Raw genomic sequence first — 15,395 nt, 5'->3', positions numbered from 1 at the left:
TTTCTTATAGAAAAAATAATAATAATACTGATTATCAGGAACTGCAGAATATAACAAATTTCATATATATCAAATGACATAAAAACTACGGTAAAAATATGCAGAAATATTAACAGGTACACTATAGCTTGCAGATTACCTACATAAAATAAACTAACAACCACTGTTAATACTGTAAGAATAACTTTGTCGTACAGTACCAACACAAAATCAGTCTGTACATTGTTACAGAACAATTACTTCTGCAAAAAGTGTCCAAAAAAATTTTCCTAAGTGAAAATCTGCAAAAAGTGTCCAAAAAAATTTCCTAAGTAAAAACAAAACTATTATGTTTTTAATCTTTACATGATTCTAGACAGAAAAAAATATTGGGTCTTATTTACATTACAAGAATATCACAGTTTGCATTGGCACACAAACAAAACATGAATCACATCTTCATGTCTACATTATTCACATCTTGATTGGACCTACATCATTATAACAGTCTTCACTACCTTCATGCTTTCTACGCTTCTTTGTACTTTCTTCTAGACAGAAAAAACAATGGGTTCTATTTACATTTGAAGAATATCACAATTTGCATTGGCACATCAACAAATAAGGAAAAAAAAAACATGATTTGCATTTTCATGTTCACACTATTCACACCTTGATTGGACCCATATCAGTCTTCAGTACATTCAGTACGTTTATGATTTGTACTCTGTTCTAGACAGGAAAAGAATGTTAGGTCTTATTTACATTGGAAGAATATAATTTGCATTGGCACACGAACAAATAAGGGAAGAAAAACATGATTTGCAACTTCATGTTTGCACTATTCATACCTTGATTGGACCAACAACATTATAACAGTTTTCAGTACATTCATGCTGTGAACTTTGTTCTAGGCAGAGAAAAATGATTGGATCTTATTTATATTTGAAGAATATCACAATTTGCATTGGCACACAAACATATCAGAAAAAAACACCATGATTCACATCTATGCTATTTGCAGTTTGATTGGGCCACATCATCATAACAGTCTTTAGTACATTCAGGACGTTCATGCTTTTTACTTTTCATATGGCAAACAGATTTACATCTGTGGCCACACCTCAGCTTCTTATTGCAAGTTATTATGCAACCGCCTTTAGGAGACTTTGTCTCAAAATCTTCAGCTCTGGCTACAAGAATCAAACCTGATGGATGCTTCTGGCACTTCAAAGGTAAATGTGTTCCTATGGCATCTTGAACTTGCAAGGTATTGTTAACCTTTTCCCAAATTGATTTTTCTTTGGCAAGAATATCCATGTTACCAATAATATACAGACCCTTCCTTGCCCTGGAGAGAGCAACACAAACCCTGTTCTCTGTCTTGAGGAAACCCACAATTCCTCGTTCATTGCTTCGGACCAAAGACAAGAGGATAATGTCATTCTGCTCACCTTGATAGTTGTCTACGGTTGTCATGCACACTTGTTCAAGAGTAGCATCATCATTCCTCAACTGCAATGAAAGAGAAAGGAGAATATTTCTAAAAATTGCAACTATTATATGGGCTGAATTATCTCAGGCATGGTTCCAAGGGGAGGGTGATAGGGGCAATCACCTCTCCCAAGTGGCAGGTTCTAGTACATATTATTATTCCTAATATTTTTGAAGACTCAAATGTTCTGTCTTTTATCACCAAGTTCAATAAGCTCGAGAATAGTTTATTAAACTTCGATTAAGTACACTTCTGCTCATAATAGGCTGATTGGAATTGAACCTAAAGTTTAAAATTGTATCCAAACGAACATGCAATATGCTTCAAAAGGGAATCAAACCCAAGATTCTTTTTTGTTTTCTTTGTATATTCACTTTACTTCTCATCTGATCATTCAGTTACCATGGCGATGGGAGGAATTATGATAATGACATTCAATAATAACCATCTATTCCAGCCCTGGGTCCCTATTTTTGCAAACCAATAATCTCTAGAAGATGGAAGTCAGCTTGGGCATACTCCCTATTTTTGCAAACCAATAATCTCTAGAAGATGGAAGTCAGCTTGGGCATACTCCCAACCCTTTCTCTTTGGTGCAGTATTCATAAAAAAAAAAATTCAAAGGAAAAGATGGCAAAATAAGGGCTGACTACTAGATACTAATCTTCCCAACCGGCTTTGAAAATCCTGGGCATTCCACTGCTAGATATTAAAATCAATGTTTAACTGTCTGAATATAAACACAAAAATCATCTCCTCTAATTTTTCACACAATTTACTTAACACTGTGGTGGTCGTGCAGAAAAAACTTCAGTCATTGATCGCACAGATCACTATTGTGATCCACGAAATATTATCGTTTTTACCCATTATTTGTCAAAACTTATATCGTTTTATAGCGAGAATTTCATTTTTGAAGTATTCTCTTTTATTTAACAAAAAATTATAATGGGCACCCGGAAGGGGTCATCCAAAAATTATATATTTCACACATATAATTTCATTTCAGCCAAAATAATATGTGTTAATTAATGCACGAACATGATAAATTCAAATTTAAGCAATGTTTCTTGAGGGAACAACACTATTATTGGGGAAAATGTGACTTGTTTGCCCCCCTGAAAAAATACCTTCCTTGCTCCTCCCTAAACAAATCCTGCACACTTAAATGTACAGGAGGGAAGAAATTCTAAATCTAGTGCACTATGCGTATTTGGATATGATGAAACCTAACAAATATACATATCTTAGAACCTTACTTTTGTCATTTTTACTCCCCAAAAATTCAAAATTAAGTTTTTCATGGTCTGGACACACTTAATATATTTACAACAGAATTTAGAAATATGTACTGATATATATAGAAATAATATATATCTGAAAACACTTCCATCAATGATTGCGTGGATCACTATTGTGCTCAAATGACATATGAGCTCTAACAAAAAGTCAACAATGGATACATTTCAAATAATGGCTGAAGGAACATAGTTCCTGGACTGTTCCAGGAAGGTACACTGAGAGCCAAGATGAAGAGTCTTGCCAAACTGCAGTAGCACGTGAAAATATACGAGTGAATCACTATGGTGATCTGCGCAACCACTGCAGTGTTAACCAGGATGTTGATGTAAACTTTACAATACCATCAACAAAAAAATACTAACTTCAGGAATTGTCTGGAATATTTAACTTTGGACTTACTTAATGCAGTGTAAAGCTATATTAGAACTAATTTAGAGTAATGTTTAGACTTTTGTAGAAAATTTTTGGAGGGGGGGGGGGGGTTGTAAAAAAAGTGATGAGTGGGTATGGATGAATTAATGCAGTTTCCAAAATTATCAGGTATTTCACTGGAGAAAAAAGAGAAAGAAAGAGAGGGATAGAGTGCATTATTTTTCATCCTACCTTATCAAAGAGTGCCACCTGTCCTGAATATGTGGTTAGAATGGTGATTTCCGATGAAGAGTAACCTTGAAGCAGAAAATGGTTACACAAGGCGATCAGAAACTTTGCTTCATGTACATTGTGGTAACTTGTACCTGCAACCTACAAAAGAAAATAATAAGGCATGTAATGTATTGGAAGAGAAGCCATTCTCACTCTCCCTCTTTACTAGCTGTATGCATAGGCTTAACTTAGCATGGGCAAGAGGGGTCACTTGCCCCCAGAATTTCACGCTTAGTAACATTTGCAAGTTACTGGTATTTTTGTTAACCTCCTGGGAACTGAGGAACAAAGTCTTAACAAAGTTAAGTCCCAAGTTAGATTCTGCACCCACTCCTAAAGTTAGGCCCAAAGTTTCACCCATGGTTGTGTATTCAAGCTGTGCCGCCACACGAACCGGTCCCCAATTACAGCGCACAATAGCTATTTTGACAAAATCCTGCTTCCTGCTTCAGAGAGGAATGTTGAAAGATTGCCACTTGTTGCCCAAAGAGGGATGTAGCAGTAGGTCTAATTGGCTGTTTGACGGCAAGTTCCTTCATAGGTAAATGTGGCAACAGAGAGCCACTGTCATAGAGGCGGTCCCTGAGCCAGCTGAAAGGGCAGCGGGACTTTAATAAGATATGACTCTCCTCTGAAAAATTAAGAGCAATATCAATTAGATCACACTAGATTCATTTAATCCATGAATCACATGTTTGCTTTTACATGCTGTGATTTTGGATTTTGGTTTTGATTTTTATTTGTCATAGCTTTTCTAATGATATGAATGCTGATATATGTCCAAGCTAGGATTCGAAGATGGGACCTTTGGTGTTGTAGCCTGCTGTGCTAACCACTTTGCAATGGAGGTCAGTGTACATACTGTGATGCCAGGCCTTTTAGAGCTTTGTTTACAATTGAATTTTCATCTCCTTGCAAATTTGATGGACAAAAATAAACTTTTATCAGGAAGAAAAAAAAAACATACAAATACATATTTTATATGACGAAGGAGTCTTCTTGGGACATCAACCAGGTGATTTCACAATAGGCTTCTTCTGAGCTTTCGAGAACTAACATCACTCTCGTCTTCAGGGATTGACATGAGCGACATCATTCCAATCCCTGAAGATGAGAGTGACTTTAGCTCTCGGAAGACTATCCGGAACTCACCTGGCTGATATCCGGAGAAAACCTCATAATCATTCGCCACCAGGAAAGCTTTTAAGAATTATTTAAAATATTTTACATGTTTAATTTTCCTAGCTGGGCAGCTCTATTTGCATGTAAATTCCTCCGGAGATAAACTTTAATTTTCCTAGCTGGGCAGCTCTATTTGCTCTGGAGATAAAAACTTTGATAGAAGCTTGTTTTGCTCTCCTTTGTTGGGTGTATGTGAACAATGGAAAAAGTTCTTCATATGAAATAAAAGAAATGGGGAAAACTAGGTGTCACATGGCTACCCAAACCCTGACTTATTTTCAGAGTATCATATTTCCATGTAAAAAGAATTAATGGACGGGTACAAACTAAGGTTGACCATATCAGAACGTATTGGTTGGATTTTATTTAAGGTACCAAGTGGTACTTTCCCAGTAATTTAGTATTTCACCGAGTCCTCTAAAATATTGCATAACACTCTCGCAGTCCAATTATCCTGAAAATTGTGGAATTTTCAAAGTTTTCATTTATTTTGTACCAATATCATATGGAAAACTGTATTGTGTGATTATGTAACAGGTATTTTAATATTCTGATGTAATTCTTGAATATTTTTTTAAATAAAACTCTGTTAAATTAAGGTTATAATTGTAGTGGAATACTCATCCACTAATATTAATCAATTATTTGAAAAAATTTCAAGCATCAGTATCAATATGGGTGAGCAAGGGTACAAGTATCAGCATCAGTATGATAATTGGCTCGGCTCATGTAAAAGCTCTTGCAATGGATGCAGTGTGAAGCATGAAATATATTGCCAAAAAGTAAAACTAAATTCAAATTTACCTGTTCTTCTTGATATGCGTGATTGACAAAATACAAGTTTCTTGCAATGCCGACTACATCTTCGTATTCAAGAACTGAGCGGTGGTTTTTCAAAGCTGGATAAATTGCAGGTGCAATGAGAGCTGCGATCTCTGGGCGCATGCGATGTTGAAATTGGAGCTGATCACAGTTTATGCCATTCCTTACCATTCTCTCGAACAAAGAGATGTCCATACGGAATCTTACTGCTAATTCATGAACAGCTGGAGTTGGTCGCAGTTGTTTGTGATCTCCTATGTGGGAAAAAAATGTATTTAAAAAACTTACATCAGATTAGTTCCAAAATATCATGTATATACATGCACAGTACAAACTACAAATTTGAAGTATTTCTATCTTTTTTTCTCTACCTATTCCAGGGTTGTAAATTAACTTTTTTCACATGTACTGAAATTGCCAGAAAGTTTGAAGCTGTCAGACTTCTGGTTTTGTTTTTACTTGCATGCTTTGGTTTGGTTTCATTTTGAGTTTTAAGTCCATTTTATGAACAGAAGGCTGGACATGCAATTTAAAGTGGGATCCGAACAACTATGTGCCTCCACCAGGTATCTAACCCGAGATTCCTTGATTACAAGATAACGTACGTTACCACTATGCCATCGGCTTTTATTTGCTTGTCTGCTTTCATGTTTTATTTCTATTATATCTAATGAATATATAATAAATATATGTAATGAATATATAATAAATAAGAATTTTTGCAGTAAACCAGGCCAAATTATTGCAATACATCACTGCCCAATTCCTTTTTCTCTCTCTTTCTGCATGTAACAAAATTTAATGCTCAATCTCCCCGTCTCTTTCTTGCTCTTGTCTAAGAAAGAGAGAGAGAGAGAGAGAGAGAGAGAGAGAGAGAGAGAATGAAAATTCTTTACCTACTGACTTCCAGACTCACTCCTGCATGCCTCAGAAGAGGTGGGCGTTCATTCAATCAGTTTTGGGGTGGGGTGGTACAACAAACCTCCAGTCATTGGTAGGTTTCCATGACCAGGTTACACTCACTACCCATTAGGGGCTCCCCAATTTCCTGACTATGATGAGTGGCCACCAGTCCCATACACTGGGGCGAAATCTCAGCAGAAAAGTTGTTACACTTTCCCCAGGAGATTCAAACCAGTGCACATCCCGGATCCTGAGTCCAAAGCCTGATGCATGGGCATAGTTTGGGTAATAAATGATTAATACTTTTCTTATACTACTTCCTAAGAAACCACATTTCCAAACTATATAAGACTATTCACTCACTCACTCAGTGAACTTGAATTCTTGTTGTTATTTTTTTTTTAATCTCATCTGGCCTTTCTGCATGTGATTTTTTTCATTTTTTGGAGGTGGCATGAATTTCAATTCAAAGTTACACCATACCATACTATGTACATGTATTACTTCAAATGTATTAACCCACCTATCAATATCAAATGTTCACAATGAGACGTTAATGATGCCACAATATTTGACTCTAAGACTTCTGCTGCCTCCTCAACGATCACTATAGAACAGAAAGAATAAAAATTGTCAGCACATTTAAGTATGGACACTTCATTCAGTGATAATGTTTGTAATGCTTTTAGAAATGAAAGAAGAAAATGTAACTATAAAAGGTTGTGAATCATGTGAATGATAGATGTGAGCTGGTAGAGAACCAAGTTCAAATTTTGGATTTGGGTCATCATAAATTAAATTACATTAAGATTTCCTGAATCAAGATGGGAGATTTAAGGTAAGATCTTAAATGTTTCTTCCAACTTCATTTACATGTCACACTTTTTTCTAATACACTACTACAATCATTTTTAATATGAAAATAATATAAAAGACTATGAATGAAGTTTAGTTGTTGGCAGTGACGTCTTGAAACTACTCATAAATTAGGTCCGCTTTAGAAGAAAGCCTTTTCCTTAGCATTTTTCTTAACATTTACGCCATGACGAAAATGCTACTATGTAAAGTGTAAAATCTTATGGCATTTCAGATGCCATGGCATATTTCATGGCATTTCTCAAGGGTAGAATCGGTCCTATTTCCATAGCATTTTTCGTAGCATAACTAATCAGAAGCGACCTCTAGGACACGAGTGCAGATGTAATGGTGGCCATGTGAGAGGTAAACAATGTATCGCTACACATTTTTAAAACATGATAACTTTTCAACCAAGAGGAATAAGGTTTCCTATTAAATGGTTTTAAGTACTAATCAATGGCGCTGCTTAAATACATGTTTTATATAATTTACTGTACACATATGAAATATTGTTTTCATTGTATACAACACAAACTCAGAATAGATGGTGTAACTCGACTTGCCTTTCATGCTGTATATGTTATATGTAGAGGCACATATTTTTGGTAAATAAAAAAGCAAAATTTCGGTACAAAAACCGAGTCAATTTCGTGTTGAAAACTGGTAAATCAAAAAAAAAATTGCTGTTATAGTGGTGAAAAAGTGGTATATAAAATTACATTTTGGTTTTAAAAATGTGAATATAATCCCAAATTTTAATCCCAAATTTGATTTAAAAACTGCAGTTACTGCACAAAATAAACATATCCCTTCTAATAGCACATTTATGTTGTTACCAGAATAATAAGTTTATTCCTGTATAAAGGGGTTTATTTTTGCTTCTCAAATATTTACAGCAGAATAAATAAGTTTTCCGTGAATTGCATAACTCACAGGATAATTCTGACTTCAGAAAGTGTTGCATTGGTAAACAAACTCTAAATTTCATGTTTAAGAGTGTATTTCGCATTTTGCAGTTCATTTCGCATTATTTTGAAACAAAACAGGATAGAAAAATGCACCTCACACCTTTCACAAACATGAAAAATTAACATTACAATGTGTTGTTATTTCACATTTCGTGTTTTCGTCAAAAACGAAATATGCGTGCCTCTAATTATATGTTGTTATCGCAAAAGCTTACCAAAATTTTACATGAAATGCTTCCATGTAAAGTACTATCTGCTATGACATTTTTGGAAGCATTTACATAGCATTTATGCTAGCAAAAATGTTAAAGAAAATGCTTTCGTCTAAAGTGGGGCCTTATAATGCTTGAATAGCTGATTTTTTTTTTTTTTGCAGGGAGCTATAATTTTGAATACTGGATTTGGTCATCCAAGACCACCCTTCACTATGATAGCTTTCCTTGGAGAGTGTATAATATTAACATTCGGTGAATATTTCAGATCATGCATTCTTATTATTATTCATAATAAATGTAAAAGTTACTGTAGTGGTATAGCATGCTTTACATCACACATGAAGTAAATACTCACCGATTTTTGGTTTCAATTTCTGCAATAGTGACTGATCTCTTGCTGCTCTGGTGGTAGTCATCCCAATAACTTTGCATGTACTCAAAATAGCAATATCCTCAATCTGCCTTTCATTGTTAAAAGTTTCCCATTCAGTTTGGTAATAATGGAGCTGTTCCTTCAGTTTTACTTCTAGCACTTGCTTCAGTTGTTTGATCCATGAGCTGTACATCTTCCACTTCTCAGCACATGAAAGTTTCCACAAATCTGATGATGTGGTTTTAAAATCTGATGCATCATCAACATTAACATGTTCAGAAAGTTTCTGCCTAAAATATGTCACAATTTGTTGTAAAGCATCGATTTCCCGATTCAATTCCGTAGCCATGTGAACAGATGCATGTTTTAAGTCCTTTTTGGTAGCAGTTATTTTCTTTTCTGTTTCTTCAAATGATAAATCATAATACTTGGGACACAACATGTTCTTAAGTCTGTCTGTGTAATGTTTCTGTATCGCTTGATACTCAATGTGCTCATTCCCATCATACAACCAATTAGCTACATGATATTTATTCCTTTTGTACCGTTTGAGGTGCTTGTAATGTGTGTTATTGATTACATTGTACTCGCTCAGCATTTCCAAAGAAACAATTCCCTGATTCCCATCTACTGCTTTTAAATGCATTTGTACATCCTTAAGGGCCATAACACATTTACGAAAGTCACTAATTATGTGATTGGTAGCTCGCTTTCGCCTTTTCTTTTCAGACAAATTATATTTTTCCAGAGCATCAGATTGAGATTGCATGCCAACACGAATCAAGTCAGTTGTATATTGAAGCAACTCTTCTAGAAACTGATCCAGGGCATGGTTTGTGTAGCAAATTACCAAGATCGGAAATTCTGTTACATTTTCCAATAAAGCTTCCGCAACTCTTGATGCAAGAAAAGTTTTTCCCGTGCCTGGAGGCCCTTGAATAACCACAAACTCTTTCGTCAGTGCACTTTGCAAAGCTTTGTACTGAGAGACATCGATTTCAAGTTGTCTTGCACTAGGCCAACTGGGAAAGTCTAAAACTCGAACATCAAAACCATTAATCTGGTAAACTTGGACTAGTTTCCGAAGTAAATATTTTGGGGGCTTCACTTCACATTGCACTTTCACTATATAACTCTCCATGGGGAACTTGCGTACATTCATGTTCTGAAGTGCAGCTAGTGCATGCCTGTACGACTCAAAATGAACACTTGTTTCCACCATTACAAATTTATGATTGAGAACTTTGGGATCGACTTTGCCATGTAATTCAACCACAATTACACCTCTCTTAATATCTGAAGGCTTTCTTTCGATAACTACACCTATAATAATACTCTTGAAATTATTGCATGTGAACAATAATAAACTTCCAAAGATAAGCCGTTTTGTTGTTTCCCACAGCACATTTCTCTGAGTTCCTTTAGGATCAAAGAATACTTCATAACCAATTTTGAAGTTTACTACTCTTGGATGAAGAAATCTGGCACCTTGGAAAACCCAAATATTGCTTTTAACTTTAGCCTCACCATCACTTTGAAGACCTCGATCCATAAATGCATACATTCCTTCTCTTAAAGGTTGTATGACATCTTCCCTGAGCAAACGAAAATGAATATCCAAGTAATGTTCAATGTTTTTGTATGAACCTTTAACTTTATTTGGTCTTATGAATACTGATTCCTTTGATAATATTTCTTCAAGTGCAGGAAAAATTTCTATTTCTCTGAAGTTATTTGGTGGTAATTCACATTTAAAATTTTGTTTGGCACGTAGTCTTGAGCTTTCATTTGCTGCATTCTGTATCTGTAAACACTTATCAAAAAGAGAACACAAAAGTTCCCCATTCATTGCCGCTGTGCAAATACATTCAAGGTTTTCCAACACTTTAGAAAATGTCTTTGGAAAATGCTTCTTTACAGTTGCACAAAACAGCATAGTGTTATTAACAAATGCAGTAACATTAGTTATTTTGGTGATGGCTTTGTAACTTTTTGAATTTTTATCTTCTGAAGAAGATACACAGGTCTCTATCTGGTTCACAAATCCAATGAAACATGCTTTAACGAGGATATAAGCTACATTGAAATTATAATTTGCCTGACAAATTTTAGCCAAAATTTTGATTATGAGAACTATTGCATAGGGGGTCAAGGATTTTTTTAACAAATCCTCAAATTCTGCTTTATGGGAGATTAATTCCGAAACTATGATCAACGAATCCTTTTGAGACAGTGCATACAAATATTTTACATCCAGCTTTACTTCTTGCTGAGTGTCCATCTTGATTTGAATTCCAAAAGATTTCAGTGTGTTAATTATCCAGAGGGTTGTAGACTTCCTTCCCAATTCTTACAGGTGTTTATATGCTTCAAGGGTCACAACATTCCTTTATCAATGTGTTTCATCTGCAGTAGGCTCCATGGTACAAAATCAAAATGCTTTTTCTTTCCCTTGACCTTTGAATATCCTCCTTTCTGTAATGAAAGTGTATATATATATATATATATATATATATATATATATATATATATATATATATATATATGCATTAAATATTGCAGAAAGTTATGGTAAATTTCTGAAAAGCTTTAAAAAATTGGGAGCCTAAAACAACTAAAATTATACACATGAATATACACATTCGGTGGTTAAAATCTTTCATAGGCGTGATATTTATTTGAGTTGTCTTTACAAAAAATTTCCCTCTCACCAAAAATTCAAAACAAATCGAGTATATTGCTGGTAACTTAACACTATGAAAGTTTCAATATAAGTAAGTTGCTTAATGCATAATATAGACAATACATGCATACATTTGGAGTTGGCTTTTGTAGCAGAGTGGTTAGCACAGTGTGCTATGATGCCAGAGGCCACAGGTTCGAATCCTGGCCTGGGCATGGGTGTTCTTTGCGAGTGTCACTTCATTCATTTTATCACATCGTCTCTCATCCTCATCATGATAATTAGCCAAAAGTGGCAGACAACTGATGTAATATAACCTATTTCAATCAATTATACACTTGGAGCTATCTTTTTTGATTGTTAGGATATAATGTTGCTATCATTTTTCACAATATCGCTTTGGTTGGCATATCCCCCTGTGACCCCTACTAAATGTACTCGGGTATAGGCAAGGCATTCGCAGAACAGCTCTGAGTTCTGTGGCTCCCCAAGTCAACAAGTTTAAAATTTCTTTCCTATTTGTGATGGCATGGCATGTTGGGTCAGAAATTATTTGTGAAAGTGAAGTGTTAGGATCTGGTGCTAGAATTGAGCTTAAAATCTGCTACTGATTTTGTAGTGTGTTTCACAAAATATAACTGCTATTCATTCTAAAGTTTACCACAAAATGCTTGGGGGGGGGGGGGGAGCAAATGTCTTACAATTTATGCAGGAAGTGGTTGGCAAAAACCATTTGAAGTTGCCTTTAGAAAAGTGATGAGCATGTTTGTGATGCAACAGTTGTGCATGTAACTACTGTCATATCTTGATGACTGAACAATAAATGAATTTTACACTGCAGACAGGCAAGTCCCCAGTCCAGTAGCTAGATACGGGGGAGGGGGCTCACGAGTTATCAGGGGGACTTTGTAAACCAAGTCCATTTTTCGAAGGTTTAACAGTATTAAATGAAGATGTGTGTGTGTGGGCGGGGCATTAAGTTAATATAAAGTATAAAATTTAGGAATATCATACAAATACTACAGTTTTTTTCTATATTTTCTAAAACACATCTTGTAGCGTTGACTGGCTGCTACTGACATCCATGGGCACCCGTAGGGGGAGATTGGGCATAGAGGGGCACTTGCCCCCTTCAGAGATTTCTGAAAAGAGTTAATATAATTCGAATGGTGAAATTGTAGAGATACTTTATTACAAAAAGTATTGTTTTCTGTGAATTACAGACCATAAGTTACAGCAACTATTATTATTATTATTAACATTAGCTATTATGATTATTATAATTTGAAATAGGGTTACATTTAAGTTTACAGTCTATTTAACACTGATTATCTAACTATAAAACAGTTTTTTGTCCTACATGAATTAATGTTAAGTATACAGTTATGGAAATTGTATATACAGGGTGATTCTAAAGGTATAGTACAAACGAAAACCACAGATACCTCCCATGAAATAGAGACGAAAGTTCCCCTTCCACTTTGCCGAGAGATGCCTCCGTGAGGAGCTAGACAACGCCGAAAACGTGTGAAATTGAACTTCACACCTCTGTACAGCCAGTACCAGTGAAGATAGAAAGGCGGAACAAACGAAGTCAAAAGGAACACCAAAGTCGCCCATCCGAAAAACACTAGACGGCAGCTGCGCAACGCATGCACATGGGGTTCCACAAAGGAAATAGGAGTGTCCCGCAAGACAAGTGAAGGGAAAGAGTAGCGATCGACAACGGTAGGGACAAAAGAAGCAATGAAGCATGAAGTAACAATTGCACAGCGGGAAACAAACACATGCAGCGTGTGGGGAGTCCCCAAACACAGTGGGGAGACACCGCAGCAAGAACAAAGCACGGTGCAACAAAAGAGAAAGAGGACCGGACGGAGAATGATACCTGTCAGGGAGACAACAAATGCGGGACGAGGGATTCCCCGTACCAGCACCGAGGGGATGTCACACAGAGGTCTTGCGCCAGCAGGACAAACACAGCAACTACGGGCACAGGAGGTTTATTGCCACGCAAAGGTGCACTTACAGATAGGAATAGTACGTAGTACGTAGTCGTACCCCGGACTGACGTTGTTACAAAAGTTGCTCAAATTGACGACCACCACATTCAATGCAGGCATTGCAGCGTCGCAGGAAATTCTGGCGAACCCTATCAAAAATCCCTGGCATGGTACACACCTCGGCCGATGCTGCAAGTATCCGCGCTACCAATGTTTCCTTGTCAGGCACAGGGGTCTCGTAGACGAGTGTTTTCACATGGCCCCACAAGAAGAAATCCATTGGTGTGAGGTCAGGCGAACGGGCAGGCCAGGGGATGGGGCCCTCTCTGCCGATCCAGCGCTGTGGGTAGGTACGGTGCAAAAGGGTTCGCACTGTGCCATCAAAATGTGCAGGTGCTCCATCCAATTCAAACCACATACGATGTCGCACGTTGAGGGGTACATCTTCTAGCAGCTCTGGAAGGACTGATGCAAGAAAGGTGCGATAGAGGCGGCCATTTAAACGTGGTGGCAGCAGGTATGGACCGATAATCTGTTCATCGATGATACCTGCCCAGATATTCACTGCAAACTGGGTCTGATGGTGCACCTCGACTGCTGCATGTGAATTTTCATAATCCCACACATGGCTGTTTCGGCAATTGAAGATGCCCTCACGGGTGAATGTTGCCTCGTCCGTGAAAAGCACATGGCACAAAAAACGGGGATCGTCAGTACAAAACTGCAACAGTCGTTGACAGAATTCCACACGTCTTGGTTAATCCTCAGCCTGCAACGCGTGGACTTGCTGTGGATGATAGGAATACAGCAGATCATCATGAAGGACACGCCACACTCTCGACTGTGATACTCCCACTGCACGTGCAATGCTACAGGTGCTAGTGGAGGGTGTGTTGTCCACGCGAGCAAGTACGTCCTCCTCGACTGCCACGGTTCGCACATGTCTTGGGTGACCAACATGATGGCCTGCACATAACACACCCGATTCACCAAGGGTACGGTGCACGTTCGAAAACAACCTGCTGTCGGGTTGTCGCCTCTCCGGATACCGTCCGCGATAAAGGCGTGCAACTGCTCGCCCATTGCCATCTGCAAGGCCGTAGACAAAATGCATATCCCTCAGTTCTACAAATGTGTAGCGTTCCATGGTACGGTGAGGATAGTGCCAATTATGGAATACTGTACTGCAGTGCACAGGTGGCACACACACACACACAGGTCACAACGGCTTCGAAACAACGTACTCAATTGTCGTAAGTCAAGCACATCACCACCGCACCGGCTCTTTCACTGACACGCTCCCTGACGCTGCACTTCCAATCAGCCCACACGTCCGCACGGCGCTGTGGTACAATCAGCTGATGTTCCTGAGCCACCCGTGCCTGTGCTCTTCATTACCTGACCACTGCCGTCAGGTGGAGCCATGTACTCTGGGGCCTTGTCATCGTGGAACACATGTAGCGTCCTTCATTCTTGCCCCATTCACCCACAACACGTACTTCGTCCGTCTTGCTCGAGCCGACGGGGAGCACTACGTACGATCGTGTGGTGTTTGTGTACACCAATGTGGGGTAACCCAGCAGTTGAACAGACGTGCATACCCCCACGTAGCTTCATTACACGATTGTCCCACGCAGTTTATCTGTCCAGCCTTGCTCGGCCCGGTCTCACACCCACGCGGCAGTGTGCGGCTGCGGTGGTGTGAGGCCATGCTTGGTTTCGGAGCGGAAGGCTGCGGCCGAGGAGGGACTCGAGTTGTTCGGCTGGGGTTGCGCTCGGAAGCAAGCAGCCGCATCAGGTCTAGGAACGGTGGACCTGGTGATCGGGATGGAAACATTCCGACCTCGTCCATTAGTGTCGTCCACCGTACGGAGTGGTGGGGTCCATACGACACTCCAGTAGCCTTTCGCCTGCTCCCACCCAGCGATGTGCCTCCGGCTTCATTTCTAAGAGGCTGATTGGGCCCC

At 38.1% G+C, this 15,395-nt stretch overlaps 1 protein-coding gene across 1 annotated transcript; it reads right to left on the bottom strand.

The window, feature by feature from the left end:
- Nucleotides 1–222: 222 nt before the first annotated feature.
- Nucleotides 223–11,033, bottom strand: LOC145985054 (NFX1-type zinc finger-containing protein 1-like). Its single transcript, XM_083118582.1, has 5 exons — nt 8,725–11,033; nt 6,852–6,935; nt 5,408–5,679; nt 3,380–3,520; nt 223–1,494 (listed from the first exon to the last, which is right to left on the bottom strand). Exons 1-5 carry the CDS (start codon nt 11,021–11,023, stop codon nt 994–996), a joined length of 3,297 nt encoding a protein of 1,098 aa, XP_082974708.1. The 5' UTR covers nt 11,024–11,033; the 3' UTR covers nt 223–993.
- Nucleotides 11,034–15,395: the final 4,362 nt, after the last annotated feature.

The sequence above is a fragment of the Lepisma saccharinum genome, chromosome 1 (assembly GCF_977018435.1).
Source record: "Lepisma saccharinum chromosome 1, izLepSacc3.1, whole genome shotgun sequence".
Classification (NCBI taxonomy): domain Eukaryota; kingdom Metazoa; phylum Arthropoda; class Insecta; order Zygentoma; family Lepismatidae; genus Lepisma; species Lepisma saccharinum.
Note: the sequence above shows the minus strand (reverse complement) of the source record. Positions and strands in the feature narration are given on the sequence as shown.

What these genes read in the sequence shown, in the direction of transcription:
- LOC145985054 (XM_083118582.1), bottom strand. Translation starts at nt 11,023, where the DNA reads ATGGACACTCAGCAAGAAGTAAAGCTGGATGTAAAATATTTGTATGCA. An exon ending in ACGCATATCAAGAAGAACAG is followed by an intron (nt 3,521 to 5,407) that starts GTAAATTTGAAT and finishes TTTCTTTTGTAG; the next exon opens with GTTGCAGGTACAAGTTACCA. An exon ending in AGGTGGCACTCTTTGATAAG is followed by an intron (nt 1,495 to 3,379) that starts GTAGGATGAAAA and finishes CTTTCATTGCAG; the next exon opens with TTGAGGAATGATGATGCTAC.